At 38.1% G+C, this 19,157-nt stretch overlaps 1 protein-coding gene across 3 annotated transcripts in view; it reads right to left on the bottom strand.

Moving 5' to 3' along the window:
- LOC123868503 (E3 ubiquitin-protein ligase znrf2) overlaps positions 1-19,157 on the bottom strand; it is a 121,880-nt gene that overhangs the window by 61,169 nt on the left and 41,554 nt on the right. The window contains exon 1 of one of the 3 annotated variants that reach the window (XM_045911046.1): positions 15,129-15,358. The exons of the other annotated variants lie outside the window; for them this stretch is intronic. Coding sequence (XP_045767002.1) covers positions 15,129-15,195 — 67 coding nt within the window. The 5' untranslated portion in view covers positions 15,196-15,358. Of the gene's footprint in view, positions 1-15,128; positions 15,359-19,157 lie in introns of those variants that run through there. 3 annotated transcript variants of the gene reach the window in all.

The following is a 19,157-nucleotide window of genomic DNA, read 5'->3' on the forward strand; positions in this document are numbered from 1 at the left end:
ATGAAAATGTAAACAAATAATATAGTATTATCTGTACAATTCCGTGTGGTTATCAGGCCTAATCGTCTACATTTGTGGCAGGTTGAAGAGATATGGTATAGTCACAGCTAAACTAGCTATTGCCCGCGATTTCACCCGCTTAGATTTAGTTTTTAGGGTTCCGTACCAGAAAAATTAATCAAAAATTCAATTACCGACTGTATTCGCTACTTATTGTACATTTTTGTCACAATATTATATTGTTATAGGTAGTAATTTTATTGCCTGAAAAAAGAAAATTTCTAAGACCCTGCAGTCCGTCCGTCTGTCTGTCAGTGGGCTGTATCTCGTCAGAAGTAATAAGTAGAGACTTGGAATTTTCACAGAATGTGTATTTCTATTTCCGCTAAAACAACAAATAATAAAAATTTCAAAATGACTGCTATGAAAATTAAAATAAAATAAAAAGTTTTATTTCTTGTACAGATCCCTTCGTGTGCAAGTCCGACTCGCACTTGACTGATTTCTTTTTAATAATAATTGTATTCTATTTTAAGTTAATATATGGGTAGTGATAATATGTGTATTGTGTAGTGAATTAGTGATGTATAACATATTGAAATAACAACACTCCAATTGTCCAAATATGTACTATTGACTTCTAGAAACACCGATATCTATGATTGTAGTTAACAACTACAATAACAATAACACTCGCCACGAGCAAATACGTAATAATTATATCATCAAACAATCACAGTACATATACATTATACTGAAAGATCTATTTTCACATTATAATGAACTAGTGATCCGCCCCGGCTTCGTACTGCACTGTAATGTGGTGTCAGTGAGTAGTGATTTCAGTCGGCTTGGTTTTTAATTATTTAGAAGGTTCAAGATTATTTAGAACTAGCTGATGCCCGCAGCTTCGCCCGCGTGGATTTAGGGTCTGAAATCCCGTGGGAAAGTTGTCACAAAGTTCCTCTATCGATTAAAAAAAAATTACGCAAATCGGTTCAGAAATCTCGGAGATTTCGGTGTACATAGGAAGAAAAACACAACTCCCTTTTTGAAAGTCGGTTAAAAAAGTAGCCTATGTTACTCCCTGATCAATCCTCTACTTGTCTGTGAAAACCCCGTCAAAATCGGTCCAGCCGTTCCGAAGATTAGCGTTTTCAAACAGACAGACAGACAGACATACAGACAGACAGACAGACAGACAGACAGACAGACAGACAGACAGACAGACAGACAGACAGACAAAAATTTTAAAAACGTGTGATTCAGTGTTGGTATCGTTCAAATAACCATATGAACTTAATATGAGGTAGTTATTTCGAAATTACAGACAGACACTCCAACTTTATTTATTAGTATAGATTAAATCAGAATCTAGATCATCTATATCCAATATTGCCCCGACCCGGGAATTGAAGCCAGGATCTCGTCAGTCGAACATGCTAACTGGACCAATGAGGCAGGTTTGAAATCCTACTAATATTATAAACGCAAAAGTTTGTATGTATGTACGGATGTTTGTTATACTCTTTCGCGCAAAAACTACGCGACGGATTTGCTTGAAAGTCGGAATGGAGATACATTATACCCTGGATTAACAAATAGGCTACTGTTTATCCCGGAAAATCAAAGAATTCCCACGGGATTTCAAAAACCGAAATCCACGTGGACGAAGTCGCGGCCATCAGCTAAGTAGTTTCCTGAGGATGCTCCGGTGTCGGGGCGAAACGTGCGTCGAGAGTAGTGGAAAAGTCTTGTGTGGTGGTGCATGTGAGTGGTGGTGGCAGTGCTTGCTTGGGAGCTTGGCTTTATTGCTTGGTTGGGGAGATAAGCGGTGCTTAGCTTTTAACTGCATGTTTGACCATACAGATTTTTTCTGTTGGCGGATTATAGCAAAATAATTTTTAACTGTTTCTAGCTAAGTAGTTTCCATTAATTATTATGAAATTAGTAAAGTCGTACGGAAATAGTGCGCTATACTATACTTGACATGACGGTTAGACCACTTTCGCATTTAGTTGGTCTCTTATCAATACGGAACGTAAATAAATCAATTAAAATACGAAATAATAATTTGATAAGGCAGAACGCGACCGTTGACTGAGACTTGCGGGCAATGCCAGCGCGTCATGGAATTATTTTCTAGTTGATGATAAGTGAGGACTTTCTCGACGCTACTTCATGATTACTTACAGAGAGAGCCAGCGCGTGCCAGACCTTCGTTATTTAAGAAAAGCAAGTTTCTCTGCGTACTGTCTTTAACCCTTAAACTTTTAACCTTTTAGAGCGTCTGGCAGGGGGTTACTAGTGTCTGGCAATGCAAGACATGATTTCTAATACTTTTTCGAAAAAATATAAGGCCTCATTTACACGAGAGTTTTTTAACGTCCGTTTAAAAAGCGCCCAAATAGAACAAAATGTATTCCCAACGTTACCACGTCAACGCTTTTTTACATGTGAAGAAATACTTGGGAATCCATTTGTTCTATTCGGACGAATGGACGTTAAAAAAAAAACTCTCCTGTAAATGAGGCCTCAGGCTTCATTCGCACGAGCGTTAAAAAGAAAGCGTTGCGTTAAAACCCGGCGTTGCGCTGACAATAGAAAGTGCGCGTTAAAAAGCGTTGACGTGTGAACAGATACTTGGGAATGCTCTATTTGAACGCTTTTTTAACCGACTTCCAAAAAAGGAGGAGGTTCTCAATTCGTCGGAATCTTTTTTTTTTTTTATGTATGTTCCCCGATTACTCAAAGACCCCTGGACCGATTTGGAAAATTTTTTTTTTTGTTTGAAAGGGTATACTGTGCAGGTGGTCCCATATAAATTTGGTGAAGATCTGATGAATATCTTCGGAGATGGAGAACAGAACTCCTCAATGGATAAGAGCAAATTGCTCGCGATCAGTGTAATAGCTTAGTAAACAGTAGGGTTTTAACTGGGCATAGCATATTATAGTACAGTGGGGCCACTAAAAAGTGTGAAATAAAAAATTTTCAAAAGAAAAATAAAACCGACTTCAAAAACCACAAACACTAAAAAGTACAAAATAATTTTTGTTTAGCTACACGTGTAATGTACCTAGGTATGAAGTCGGGCGAGCTTCACTCTTGGATTTCTAATTTTGTTTTATTATGCTCGCTCGACTTCATACCTAGGTACATTACACGTGTAGCTAAACAAAAATTATTTTGTACTTTTTAGTGTTTGTGGTTTTTGAAGTCGGTTTTATTTTTCTTTTGAAAATTTTTTAACGGACGTTAAAAAGCTCTCGTGCGAATGAGGCCTAAACGCCACGTTGCGTGATGGGTCGTTATATGACATACCTATCGAGGAAAAGTGGAGACATCGTAGGACGGAATAGAAGCGATTTCGACACCTACAAATCAACAAAATTGTGCATGGATGCAATCGAAAATGAATTTGGTTAATCAGACCTTGGAAATAAATACGGTTAACTGGTTAACCTCACTTGTTCGCATTAAAAGGAATTTATTACTATACTGCAAATGCGTCAACAGTGAACGAATAAAAAAAAAATCAATTTTGCATGGAGATCTTTGCAATCAGCTATTTCTCGTTTTTAGGGTTCCATACCCAAAGGGTGCCAACGGAATCCTATTACTAAGACTCCGCTATCCGTAGACTACACCTTCAAACCCCTATTTTACCCCTATAGGGTTTAAATTTTTATCCTTAGTAAAATTCTTTCTTAGCGGATGCCTACGTCATATAAAAAGCTATCTAATTAGCTACGAGTATCTGCATGCCAATTTTCAGCTCGATCCGTCCAGTGATATGAGCTGTGCGTTGATAGATCAGTCAGTCAGTCATTCAGCCTTTCCTTATAACCCCCGAGCTAACAAGTGTAAATTAAAAAAATTAAAAAACACCCCCGACAAGTGAAGGTTACAGTAATTAGAAAAGAGCTGATAACTTTCAAACAAAAACAAACTAAATTAAAATCGGTTCATTAGTTTAGGAGCTACGATGCCACAGACAGATACACAGATATACACGTCAAACTTATAACACCCCTCTTTTTGGGTCGGGGGTTAAAAAACTTGTATGTTGTAAGTGAAATGACATTTCGATAATATGTACAGTACAAACTGCCAACTGCTCTGCCCATTAAAGTGCTCACGTAACTTGACTACCTGACTCATGCGCAACCGGTTGTGAAGGTTGCCGCGTCAGGCTCGGGAGAATCAGACAATATTCTGACTTAAATAGGATCCCTTTGTTGTCTGTCTGTCTGTCCGTCTGTCGTGTGTGTCAGAAAACCTATAGGGTACTACATTTTTTTTTTTTGGGATATACCTAACCACAAATTCACGATTTTCAAATTTTTTCCTTTACTTGTGCTATAAGACGCCAAATTTCATGATTCAAGGTCAACCGGAAGTACCTTATAGGTTTTCTTGACAGACACGACAGACAGACAACAAAGTGATCCTATAACGGTTCCGTTTTTCCTTTTGAAGTACGGAACCCTAAAATTAAAGTAGATTTCGGTTGACTACCTTGAACTGCTCGAAATAGTTTAAACTTTAAACAATAATTTATAGAACAAGTACCAACCCAACAATCACCAATGAAGTACCAGTCCAACACTCTCTACACCTTTCAGGTAAACCTTTGTTTACCATACATAACACACACGTTGTTGCAAAGGTGGTTTTGATCACTCACTCACGTGTTTGAAATCCTAGCGTTAGGTTAAATGCTGAGTGTTGTGGACGTCATGCATATTGTGGGTATTAAGGTAAGCGTACATTGACGGGCCGCGTGAATCCGCCCCGTTCCGCAGCAGCCCGTCAAGTACGAAGTCACATTTTTTACCCTCTTGCGCCGAAGCCCAAGGGAGGGTTATTTAATTTTTAAACTAAGAATATTTATCATACATTTAAAAGTTATGGTGGAATAAAGAATTTAACATGTACATTACATCCTAAAAGCAATACATTCTTTTTTTTGGGTAGTTTAAGGATAATGATTTTCGTGTGTACGATATCTATAACGTCTATTTTCAAGACCGGCAGTTTTAATTTGAGCCAAAAATTCGTCAATTCACTGCGACCCGGCCCGACGATGTAACGTACGAAGTAGGTATGCGTACAATTCGCCGCACGAACACCGCTCCGCTCCGGTAAGCCATAATGTGCGTTTACCTTTATGGTAACTACAAACGCGACGTAGTTCGCGACTTACATGTTACGTTACGACCAGCTAAATTGGATTACTTACTAAAACTAATTAGGCGGCATAGAACAGGCACAGAAACAAGTAAATAATAAACTTAGTTTATTAAATAATTGGCTTGTTAGGTTATATGGTAATTTACTCGTAAGTATCGTTAATGATTATCATGAAGTCGCGAGAATAAACTATCATAATCGAATGGAAATTCTATTTAAAACAAGTGTAAATTAAAAAATTTCAACACCCCCGACAAATCATTTTCAAATAAATAATTATGTATATGCCCAATTGACAAATGACAGCTTGACATTTGTCAATTGACACTTGAATATTATGAACCTAAGGGTTATCTAACCTTCTTTTCTACAAGAAAACTAGAAAATAGCTGATAACTTTTAAACGGCTGAACCATTTTTTTTGGATTATAGCTAAGAACACTCTCGATCAAGCCACCTTTCAAACAAAAAAAAGTAAATTAAAATCGGTTCATTCGTTTAGGCGCTACGATGCCACAGACAGATACACAGATACACAGATACACACGTCAAACTTATAACACCCCTCTTTTTGGGTCGGGGGTTAACAACATAACGATATTAATAAGCCTGAAGCTGTGATAGCCTAGGGCCTAGTGGCTAACACATCGCCTCCTAGCCGGAGGTCAGGGTTCGATCCCGAGCACGCACCTCTAACTTTTCCGAGTTATGTGCGTTTGAAACAAATAAATATCACTTCCTTTAATGGTGAAGGAAAACATCGTAAGAAAACCTGCAAAATTCAAAAAATCAAAATATTTTTTTTCAATATAACTTTTACAAGTACTTTTGCATGCCTGAGAGTTCTCCATAAAGGTTGACTACATTTACGGGGCGAAAAACGTTACCGCTTTTTAACCGACTTCCAAAAAAGGAGGAGGTTCTCAATTCGTCGGAATCTTTTTATTTTTATTTTTTATGTATGTTCCCCGATTACTCAAAGACCCCTGGACCTGTGGAGTGAGCTTCACTCTTGGATTTCTAACTTTGTTTTATTATGCTCGCTCGACTTCATACCTAGGTACATTACACGTGTAGCTAAACAAAAATTATTTTGTACTTTTTAGTGTTTGTGGTTTTTGAAGTCGGTTTTATTTTTTGTAAGAGAAAATTTACAGCTAGACGATCCTCTGAAGATATTGGCCTCATATTCGGGAGGTCCGGCGCTCGCTCCCGGGCACACACCTCTAACTTTTTGGAGTAGCTTGCTTTAACGGTGAAAGATAGCATCATCTGCATGCTTCGATTATGATCTCAAAGATGTGTGAAGTCTGCCAATCCGCACTTGGCCAGCGTGGTGGGCTATGGCCTATGACCATACCCTTCTCATTCTGAAAGGAGACCGGCGCTCAGTAATGAGGGGGCGATGGGTTGTTGATGACATGACTGTACATTTTTAATAACATAATAAACTACACTTCTGATGTTATCATTTTTCAAACTTAAAAATATTTACAAATACTTAATACAATTATTATTGTGATAAGAGCGGCCTACGTGCATTATTGTGAGTTATAATTATAAATACTGCGATAACCTTATAAAAACAGGTTTTTACTTTTCAATTCAGCGGTATAACGCTGTCTCGTTTTAACAGTGTCTTGAGTCTGAGCAAAGTCAAAGTGCGCTTGATAGATCTCAGCCTAAGAAATTTCACGATGCTACAAGTTACAACAAAAGATAGAAACAGATAACAAACGCAAGGGTTACGTAATTTCGATGCAACACTGGAAATCATCGCCAACTTTGGCTAAGACTATTGGCAAGTTATTCTAGTTTTGACGGCTTGCATATGCGCATGCATAACGAAAACCGGCCAAGTGCGAGCAGACTCGCGCCCCGAGGGTTGGACACTCGGGTATTTTTTCTCTCATTCCGAGAGTAGACCGGTGCTCAGTAGTTGGCCGGCGATGGGCTGAGATGATAAAACCAAAGCTGTAAATCATCATCATTATCTCAAGCTATCGTCCACTATGTATTGAGAAAGGTCTCGTCTCAAAAGAGAAGGGCTACAGTCCACCACGCTGGTCAAGTGCAGATTGGCCGACTTCGCACACCTTTGAGAACATTATGGAGATCTTTACAAAATGTAGTATAGATGCAGGCGTTACTTGCGGAAATCGATGATATACTAGGAACCAAAAGGAAGGAGTTGTGTGGTTTAGCGGATTATAGTAAATTAAGCTTTTAATCCCTTGCATTACAAGATGTACCTACCTAAATAAAACGTTAACAAGTGTAAATTAAAAATTTATAACACCCCCGACGATCCAAAGTATTTGAGTTTTCCAAAACATCATTTTCAAATAAATAATTATGTATTTAGGCAACGTCCATCTTGACAGCTTGACATTTGTCTATTGACATAATATTAAGAACCTAACGGTTATCTAACCTTCTTTTCTACAAGAAAACTAGAAAAGAGCTGATAACTCTTAAACGGCTGAACCAATTTTTCACTCTCGATCAAGCCACCTTTCAAACAAAAAAAAACTAAATTAAAATCGGTTTATTCGTTTAGGCGCTACGATGCCACAGACAGATACACAGATACGCAGATACACAGATACACAGACACACAGATACACACGTCAAACTTATAACACCCCTCTTTTTGGGTCGGGGGTTAAAAATGTAGGGGACTCATTGCGTCAGCAAAATCTAAAACCTTTCGCGTATGAATACGTGTCGTTTAACCAAATATTCCTAGTTCCTACTCGAAAATATACTTACAAAGACAAGAAGAGTACATGACATGAAAACTGATGAGTAAAGTGCTAAAAACCGATATCTCTACTGAATACAAAACATAATAAGTACGGAATATCATAAGATACTATTATTGGCGTCACTCAGAAAAGCAGGTATTATTTAAATATTTTTATCGAATTATTGGAATGTCCTCTCCAAAACCAACACAAAAAAACACAAGTTTAATGTGCAAGGTTATCCGAGAGTTTTAATCTAAACAAACTAATGCCAAAATAAATAATTTAATTAGAGCGTGATTGCTATCACAACATCTAATTATCCAGTTCACAACCCAAATACCGAAAATATGCGATATCGCTCCGAATCTCAGAAGGAGACTGAACTAAAACCTTCAAAACACCCGTATTTATGCAAGTTCAATCTTGTTGGCCTCCTAGTAACAGATTGTATGACATCGAATGAGCCAAATATCGATTTTACCAAACTACCTTCATCAGCTAAATTAATAATTTTATATTATTTTTGACAACTCAAATCAACTTTTTAAAAATAACCTTACAGTTCGGCCGTCCTGAATTTAACACGCCCTCGTGTTTCTAAATAATCTTGTCATGTCAGTCGTGGGCTTCCTTGCCCTAAGTCAAATCCAAATCATGGGCTATCCTGCCCTCCGTCAAATCATTAAAACCTACCTCTGAACTGCCGAACTCTCAGTTTTAATATCAAGTCAACAATAAATCCAAACGACTAACTTCTCATTCGATGTATACAAAATCTGAACCACTCATTGCAAATTACTTTCCAATTCACAAAAGACTAAATTATTAAAAAAAAACTAAAAATTTTAATCACCAAATCAAACTCATTAAAAATTTTAATCAAATGTGGGTTGTTTACAAAAAGATACCAAAGCGAAATTAAGACAACGTGAGACACGTCCCGCTTCTGAATTATTGGCGTCACTCAGAAAAGCAGGTATTATTTAAATATTTTTATCGAATTATTGGAATGTCCTCTCCAAAACCAACACAAAAAAACACAAGTTTAATGTGCAAGGTTATCCGAGAGTTTTAATCTAAACAAACTAATGCCAAAATAAATAATTTAATTAGAGCGTGATTGCTATCACAACATCTAATTATCCAGTTCACAACCCAAATACCGAAAATATGCGATATCGCTCCGAATCTCAGAAGGAGACTGAACTAAAACCTTCAAAACACCCGTATTTATGCAAGTTCAATCTTGTTGGCCTCCTAGTAACAGATTGTATGACATCGAATGAGCCAAATATCGATTTTACCAAACTACCTTCATCAGCTAAATTAATAATTTTATATTATTTTTGACAACTCAAATCAACTTTTTAAAAATAACCTTACACTATTGTATATAGGGTACCATGTATGTATGTACTATGTCGAGTGTCGACGCCACGAAACCGGCAGACCTTGATCAGAAAGTAGGATAGTTTACTAAAAGCAAGTAGGACACTTATAGACCCCGGTCCCCGTTAGATGCTGTATCGCGGAAAATTGAGGGGAAATTGTGGAGGAAGTCTTATAGACAGGTTTTCAAGTCACTGAAAATATCAGGGGGCACGGCAGTGCCCCCGCCAAGACGAGCCAAACGGCGGCCGGGGCGCTACGTACCTTTTTCTCGAAGTGTTTCGCCGTATTTTCGACCCGTCATAACTTCGGTCTGGGTGACGTTAGAAAGCTGAAATTTTCAATATAAGGTGTCCTCAGCAAATTTACCAAATATACTAAGTATCAAATATCTAGCTTTTATAGTTACAGATTTATTGGTACCTAAAATACGCCGATTTCGTCCCTCACTGATGATCATCAAAACCTCTACTCAAAACCTCTAAGGTACTTCCCGAAGTCCTAGAAGACTGAAATTTGGTATGTAGACTAGAAATTGGATACAAACTACAGGAAAATTAAGAAATTGGAAATAGCCCCCCCTCTACGCCTCTTATGGGTAAAGCAAATCTGTAAATTCTGTCGCTAGAATGCTGATATTTTCAGGATAAGATGTCCTTGGCAGATTTATTAAATGCACTTAGTGTCAATTGTCTAGCTTTTATAGTTTCAGATTAATTGACAGTCAAAACTTCTAGTCTGTAATTCTAGGGTACTTCCCGAAGTTCTAGAAGACTGAAATTTGGTATGTAGACTAGAAATTGCATACAAACTACAGGAAAATTAAGAAATTGGAAATTGCCCCCCCTCTACGCCTCTTATGGGTAAAGCAAATCTGTAAATTCTGTCGCTAGAATGCTGATATTTTCAGGATGAGATGTCCTTGGCAGATTTATTAAACGCACTGAGTATCAATTTTCTAGCTTTTATAGTTTCAGATTTATTGACAGTCAAAACTTCTAGTCTGTAATTCTAGGGTACTTCCCGAAATGCTAGAAGACTGAAATTTGGTATGTAGACTAGAAATTGCATACAAACTACAGGAAAATTAAGAAATTGGAAATTGCCCCCCCTCTACGCCTCTTATGGGAAAAGCAAATCTGTAAATTCTGTCGCTAGAATGCTGATATTTTCAGGATGAGATGTCCTTGGCAGATTTATTAAACGCACTGAGTATCAATTTTCTAGCTTTTATAGTTTCAGATTTATTGACAGTCAAAACTTCTAGTCTGTAATTCTAGGGTACTTCCCGAAATGCTAGAAGGACGGCTTGGCCGTTTACAGTTCGTGGATTTTTTATCTGAAATAACATTTAAGCCCGGAATAGCTTCTGCGACCATCACGAAGTACAATACAAATTAGTAATTGTCGAACAAACTATTCCTTATGGCCTTAAAATATGTTATGTCATGTATTAGTTTTACGAACATTAAACGGCCAAGCCGTCCTTTTTTACCAAGATGTAGGGTTTGTAGAATCAGAGCTTGTAAGTAGAGTGATTTGTTATTTATTGTTATAAATGTCATATAGTCAAGAACTTTTAAAAGCTATATACTTTGGACTTGGGATAGGTCCCATGGCCAGCACAAATCTAAGCTCAGCTAGGGGCTTGGCTCTACTAGAGATCTCATAACTTTTTAACAGTGAAAACATTATGAACTTGTGAGTCTTGGCTACCTTTTTACATGAAATGTTTTTGGTGGGATTAAGTTGACACAAAAACCTCCACAAATTAACAGGTAACAGAAAGGGCTATGAAAGTCATATGTTGTAGAAAGAATAGTTTCCGTTATCTTTAGCGGTCTCCCGACGCAAAAAGCACTTGGATAAAAACTTTACTAGAATTATCATTATTTTTGAATTTTTAGAGGTTTTTGTGTCGGGGGTTTTTAATTTTTAACCCCCGACCCAAAAAGAGGGGTGTTATAAGTTTGACGTGTGTATCTGTGTGTCCGTGTATATGTGTGTCTGTGTATCTGTGTATCTGTCTGTGGCATCGTAGCGCCTAAACGAATGAACCGATTTTAATTTAGTTTTTTTTGTTTGAAAGATGGCTTGATCGAGAGTGTTCTTAGCTATAATCTAAAAAAATTGGTTCAGCCGTTTAAGAGTTATCAGCTCTTTTCTAGTTTTCTTGTAGAAAAGAAGGTTATATAACCGTTAGGTTCATAATATTATGTCAATAGACAAATGTCAAGCTGTCAAGATGGACGTTGCCTAAATACATAATTATTTATTTGAAAATGATGTTTTGGAAAACTCAGATACTTTGGATCGTCGGGGGTGTTATAAATTTTTAATTTACACTTGTTTAAAAAGTGTAATACACGACTGCTCGAAACAAGAAGTGTAATGTTTTCAAAGTGCATGTAAGTGAGTTTCTTTATTCCACCATAACTTCTAAATTCCTGAACAGATTTCGATGTATGGGGTATCGTTGGAATCCTTACATCTTCCCGAATGACACTGGCTATAATTTTTTGAAAAAATATTTTTCATATTGCGGCTGTATAACGCCATTTTCAAATGAGAATTTTTTGACGTCTTGTTCCTTTTGTGTCTGCTTGTCCATCTGTCTGTCTTTTCATTACCCCCGACCCAAAAAGAGGGGTGTTATAAGTTTGACGTGTGTATCTGTGTATCTGTGTATCTGTCTGTGGCATCGTAGCGCCTAAACGAATGAACCGATTTTAATTTACTTTTTTTTGTTTGAAAGGTGGCTTGATCGGAAGTGTTCTTAGCTATAATCCAAAAAAATTGGTTTAGCCGTTTAAAAGTAATCAGCTATTTTCTAGTTTTCTTGTAGAAAAGAAGGTTAGATAACCCTTAGGTTCATAATATTCAAGTGTCAATTGACAAATGTCAAGCTGTCAAGATGGACGTTGCCTAGATATACATAATGTAACGTAAACCGGAACGTAGTCGCGTCACTTCACCGCTCTCGCTCTGACAGGTCTATGCCTGTCAGCTGCTATCGATGGCTAAATTAACTCGGGACGTGCCAACGCAGCGATATTCACTTTACATTACTTTACAACGTACATTTTGTGTTCTAATTTGGTGTATTCGGTCTCTCTGTGTGTCATTTGGAACCCTAGTCCCTTTATAAGTTTGGTAATAAACTTACAATAATTATTTATTTGAAAATGATTTGTCGGGGGTGCTGAAAATTTTTAATTTACACTTGTTTTAGATTTGTCTACATTAGCGACGTATGCAGTAACTAGTATGTATAATAATTATAATAGGCGAGTACACGTGACGGGATGAAATAAAACAACCCATAATAATTACAGTGATTCACGAGGATGATATCACATAATCACGGCCGCGACGCAGTTCAACTCATGTAAATAAACTGCAATTATCTGTTAATCTACCACTGCAGGAATAACAACACGAGATAATATAATTGGATTCAATATCATGATCAACCCATCGCCGGCTCACTACAGAGCACGGGTCTACTTTCAGAATGGGAAAGGTTTTGGCCATAGTCTACCACGCTGTTCAAGTGCGAATTGGTAAACTTCGCACACCTTTGAGAACTCCCAGGCATGTGCCCGTTGCCACTCTTATGGTACGGAATCCTGAAAACGGACTTTTTAGAACGAACCACCACTGCAAGAACGACCGTTTCATATACATATTATACAAGTGTAAATTAAAAATTTACAACACTCCCGACAAGTGAAGGTACAGTAACTAGAAAGTGCTGATAACTTTCAAACGGCTGAACCGATTTTCTTGGATTATAGCTATGAACACTCTCGATCGAACCACCTTTCAAACAAAAAAACTAAATTAAAATCGGTTCAATAGTTTAGAAGCTACGATGCCACAGACAGATACACAGATGCACACGTCAAACTTATAACACCCCTCTTTTTGGGTCGGGGGTTAAAAACAACGATTAATTAAGTAGTTTGTAAACTGTGACCAAAAATAATTACATACGGAACCCTAAAAGAGCAAGACCCGACTCGCACTTGGCTGGTTTTTCCTTCTGAGGTACCTTAAGGAGTATTAAGTATAAATTATATTCTAGAGGAAAATTCGAAGTTAACTATGAAATAGGAAAGTCAAGTTATTAAGGAAGTTTTATGGATTAAATTCAGAAAAAGTTAGAGATACGTTCAGGCGCCGAAGAATATTACACAGAAATTTATAAGCCCTTAAATTTGATGATGGAACAAACAAGTAATATTCAAGTTTTCCAATAAAGAGCGTTCGTTACTTAAGATTGATTATCCCTCAGGTAGTGTTATAAAGTGAACTGAAGCAGGAATAACTAATTGTCGACACTTAAGGCCTGTACACATTCTCATTCATTCAATCTTTATTTATATCTACATAGTGCACAAGTGTAAATTAAAAATTTATAACACCCCGACAAGTGAAGGTTACAGTAACTAGAAAAGAGCTGATAACTTTCAAACGGCTGAACCGACTTTCTTGGATTATACTTAGCTAAGAATACTCTCGATCAAGCCACATTTCAAACAAAAATAAAACTAAATTAAAATCGGTTCATTATTTTAGGAGCTACGATGCCACAGACAGATACACACGTCATACTTATAACACCCCGCCATCTGTAGATAGTCTGTAAATAGATAGGCTGATTTAAGAGGAAGGTTTATAAGTACATATAACTTTATATTGTTTAGTGTTATTTGTTGTAGTACGACGATAAGGGCGGTTGCGCACTGCATCCGATCCGAATTGAAAACGCTCTTATTGTTCCCTTTCTTGGAAACCATAAGAGCGGAACCCTTCCTGTGAGACATCGAGTCGTACTTGACTGTTTTGTTACCATTTTGGTAAGAACTTACTATTTTGAAACCCTAAACATAGAAGTCATAGCTCATAGTCTTTTCATAGCTTACTTAATTCATTAAATTCTTGTAAACTACACATAATGAGGTCCCCTTGCTTTAGTCAAAGCCGCAGTCTATTGTATTCACAAGGACTTTTAACTATTGTTGAATTTCAATGCTGTGTATAATATTATGATCCGTAGTATTTTCTGTAGTGGAAAAGGCCTAATTGTTATGACACTAGATAATAGAATACATAGTTATATGCGACGCTATACCTACCTATTGTTATTTAAAAAATCTTTCACTAATTGTGTAACGCTAAATACGGGTATGTCTTGATGTTAACGTGTCCTTCTAGCGTGCTTCTCTATGCAAACATATTACGCCTATTATTCCATTCTTTGTTGTTCTAGAATTGAGATCTATAACTAAGCCCTATAAGTATATCTATAAAATCAACGCACTAAACTACTGGACGGACTAGTTATTATGTAGAAACCGCTGAGTAAAGATTTTTGAATATTCAACCCCTTAGATACAGTTTGAACCTTATGTAGTCCACGCGGACCAAGTCGAGAGCATAAGCTAGTCAAAACATATAAAAGAAAAAGCTGACTTAGTGACTGACTGATCTATCAACTACTGGATGGTTCTGGCTGGGCATACAGATAGACTATTATGATGTAGACATCTGCTGAGAAAGGATTTTGAAAAATTCAATCCCTAAGGGGGTAAAATAGGGGTTTGAAATTTGTCTGCGAAAAAGCAACCTATGTCCAAACCCCTTCTCACTCTAAGAGGAGACCCGTTCTCAGTAGTGAGCCGGCGATGAGCTGATATTGATGATGACTGCAGACAGATGCACATGGATGCAGCTAACATGCAATCCGCGACAGCGCCGCGCAGTTTCGTAACACAACAAAAGTCATACCTATTTCCTTCCTGACGTAATGCCTCTGCTCCCCACTGTGCGAGTTGGTTCCGAACGACTGCCCCATTGTGCACACTCACTACACCCACTAGTATCACTGTAACCCCTAGTATCGTCCGTAACAGCTGATCGCGAGTAGCTGGAGGTGGTGGGTGCACGCGTGCGCGGTACATAGCACGGCGGTACGTGCTCGTCGATAAGCGTTCGCGGTCCTACTGAGTGGGTTCGGTGAGCGACCGCGCCGGACGGTATTCTGACCGATAAGCGTCAGTCTGTATGTTGTGTTACGGCTGATATGCGAAACTGATCAAAACGTATTTTGCGTAGATCCACGCGATTTCGATCTTAGATATGTACACAGTAGTGCCATGACAGCTTAAGTCAAAGTCAAATTCAAAGTAGATACTATTGTACACTGTATAGGATTCCGTACCTGAACGATGCCAACGGGACCCTATTACTAGATAAGGGCACCGTGTTATCATTTATGAGCGCTAACTCGCCAACAAACTGCTGTGCAGTTTGGTGAGATGTAAACTATAAGTGATTGCATTATACCTAATAATAAATATTAAAAAATCCGCTGTCCGTCCGACCGGTCCTCTGTCTGTCAGCGGCGCGCTGTATCTCGTGAACCGTAAGAGCTCGAGTTGAAATTTTCCAAAAATATGTACTTATTTCTATAGCCGCTATGACAACATGGCAGCCATAAAAATTAAAATAAATTAAAGGGTTATTTCTTTTACGATGGTACGGATCCCTTCGTGTGCGAGTCCGGCTCGAGTTAGACCGATTTATTTTATTGGTTCCAAACGCGCCCTACCTGAGAAGAGTCCACAACAAACTCTGTGGGATAATAACAAAGTACGAATGAGCTTCCCTGGCTGTAATCCAGTTAGAGGAGTGTTAAGATAATGCTGAATGTCGGTTATTACATACAAAATACACAATGAATTTATTTTGAACTGTAACCTAATATGGAGTAGGGCTGTCAGTGGGCTATTTGATCGCATCTTTGTTTACGCGATAAGCGTGAATTCTCAAGTTCTTAGTGCTTTGTGCAGTACATTGAACATTCGCCTAGGTCGGGGCGGTGACGCCACGCACCGTGCGAACGTCCCTCGATTGCATTGTGTGCTAATATGGTGCAAGTATGGTATGCAATAGTTGATTGATTGCCATTATAAAGAACACATTTTCTTATACTTTCTGTAATAGGTACACTAGGTACACCCTACACATCAAAAGGAAAAACGGAACCCTTATAGGATCACTTTGTTTTCTGTCCGTCAGTCCGTTTGTACATACGTCCGTCTCTCCATCTGTCCGTTGTGTTTGTCAACAAAACGTATAAGGTACTTCCCGTTGAAAAGGTATAGGTTATAAAAACGGCTCAGTATAGTTTAGGGCTTAGGCGCTACGGTGGAACACACATAAATACAAGCCTATATACAAGCCTACATACATAGACTGAAAATCATAATCATTCTTTTGGTTTTGCCGTAGTCGGGTAAAAACACATTACGGTCAATGTAAGGAGCAGGTATACAGTCATCATTACGCAACCGTGTCGAAAGTGCTCCTACCGAGTCGCAAGGCCAGCTGTTTGGAAAGGTGAAGTTAGTGCCTAACTGATAACTTATCTACGTGAATACATTTAAATTACTCTATTTACATAATATTTAATAAGCCTTTTTTTTATTACCCGACTGCGGCAAGTCTGATCTGGTGGGAGGCTTCGGCCGTGGCTAGTTACTCCTACAGACAAAGCCGTGACGCCAAGCGATTTAGCGTTCCAAATGTGGTATGTGCATTAGTCGACCAAACATGTCTAAACATATTACAAGTGTGAATTAAAAATTTATAACACCCCCGACAAGTGAAGTTACAGTAACTAGAAAAAAGCTGAGAAGTTGTTGTTGTATATGTAGATATGTAGCCATAATAGGTGCGGGCTGCGTCCCGTGTACTCGCCTATTGCTTGCCTTGTACCTACATTAAAGACAGTGTGCAACTAGCCGGCTTGAGTTACTGACGTGTCACAGCACGCCCTCCCACCACCCGAAATACTTAACAAAACGGCTGAAGCGATTTTCTTGGATTATAGCTAAGAACCAAAGACTTTCTAAAGTCAATTGATTGAATTCTTTAGAAAGTCATTGCTAAGAACACTCGATCAAGCCACCTTTCAAACAACAAAAACTAAATTAAAATCGGTTCGTTAGTTTAGGAGCTACGATGCCACAGACAGATACACAGATACACACGTCAAACTTATAACACCCCTCTTTTTGGATCGGGGGTTAATAAAGCTTACGTAAAACCTGATATGACAATAAAATGACGCGAGTTATCGTCCTCACATATCCTATACCCCCACGTAGCTACAGACGTCATCAAATCACTTGAGTCACCATAGACTTCTGAGAAGCAACCGGAGTAGGTAGCCAGCGTCAAGTTGTGTCAACATGAGTCACAAGTGTAAATTAAAAATTTATAACACCCCCGACAAGTGAAGGTTACAGTAACTAGAAAAGAGCTGATAACTTTCAAACGGCTGAACCGATTTTCTTGGATTATAGCTAAGAACACTCTCGATCAAGCCACCTTTCAAACAAAAAAAACTAAATTAAAATCGGTTCGTTAGTTTAGGAGCTACGATGCCACAGACAGATACACAGATACACAGATACACACGTCAAACTTATAACACCGCTCTTTTTGGGTCGGGGGTTAAAAAGCATTCGGAAAATTCAGTTTATTACATATAAACTGAATTTACCGAGTATAAAGGCCGTAGCTCATTTACACGACACCGGTCCCGCACAACACACGTACGGCTCCGCCTCAAATCCGCTAGTTGTCCCCGCACCGACAGTTAACAGAATGCTCCCTAGACAGCTAGCAGTATGGCGTTTTTCGAGTGGCCCGCACATTAGACGTGTGCGCCGCTCGCTTGAGGCGCGCGGTAAGCGACGTCAACCATCAAGCAGTGTTGCCAGATGTCGAAAGTGTTTTCTCGTACCATGGATGTCAAATATCTCGTACTTTCGGAACATAATCTCGTACAACTTTTTTAATGAAGATTATAGTTTAAAATTTAAAAATCTCCTTATATCTGCATTTTACACAGTCCCGCAAATCGCTACTGCGCGTGGCCACCGTTTTAGTGACGTCAGCACTAGACTGAAGTTTCGAGCTGATGGTATATTTTTATATTTTTATTTCGGCTGACGTAAAAATGACGTCATTTCGATGTTAATGAAACATGGTTCCAGCGCAGTAGCAATTTTTGGGACCTACTAGCTTTCGATTTTTTTTCTTTTTTATATATATATATATTTATTTTCATGTACCAAAATTGTAGTTACAAAGTTAAGATAAATTAAGCTATGTACAAAGGAAATGCTTATCTCTAAACAGAGATTTCTTCCAGCTTCCCCGTGCAGGTTGTGAGTAAGGTGCATAAATACGTGGAATAGGTCCCATGGTACTAGATTTATAAAATGGTTAATACAAGTGCTACACAATAATATTTACACAAATATCTTCCAATAAATACCAAAATAAAATACTTACATACAATAATAATATAATAATAAATAGTTATGCATAATATAATGAAATACGAATAAATATAATATATATAAAATATAATAAAATACTCTATTGTAATGATAGGTAATACTGCTTCACTCTGTATTTGAAAGAATGTACTGAACGGCAATTCACTCTAATATTCTCAGGAAGTGAGTTCCAAAGATGGGTGGCTAGTACGGTGAAAGATTTGCTGTAGAAGACTGTGTTACAATGGGGAGTGACGAGAGGATTTTTTGAGACACAAGACCGCATAGGCCTAGTAGGAGGGAGCGAGAATTGAAATCGCTCTCGCAGATAACCAGGGGAAGAGGTATTGAGAACATTGTATAGAACAGTCAAAATATGCAAATTGTGGCGAAAGCGAATAGGGAGCCATTTAAGCTGACGACGGTAGTCGGAAATGTGATCGAATTTGCGCAGTCCATATAT

The sequence above is a fragment of the Maniola jurtina genome, chromosome 9, assembly GCF_905333055.1.
Source record: "Maniola jurtina chromosome 9, ilManJurt1.1, whole genome shotgun sequence".
NCBI lineage: Eukaryota > Metazoa > Arthropoda > Insecta > Lepidoptera > Nymphalidae > Maniola > Maniola jurtina.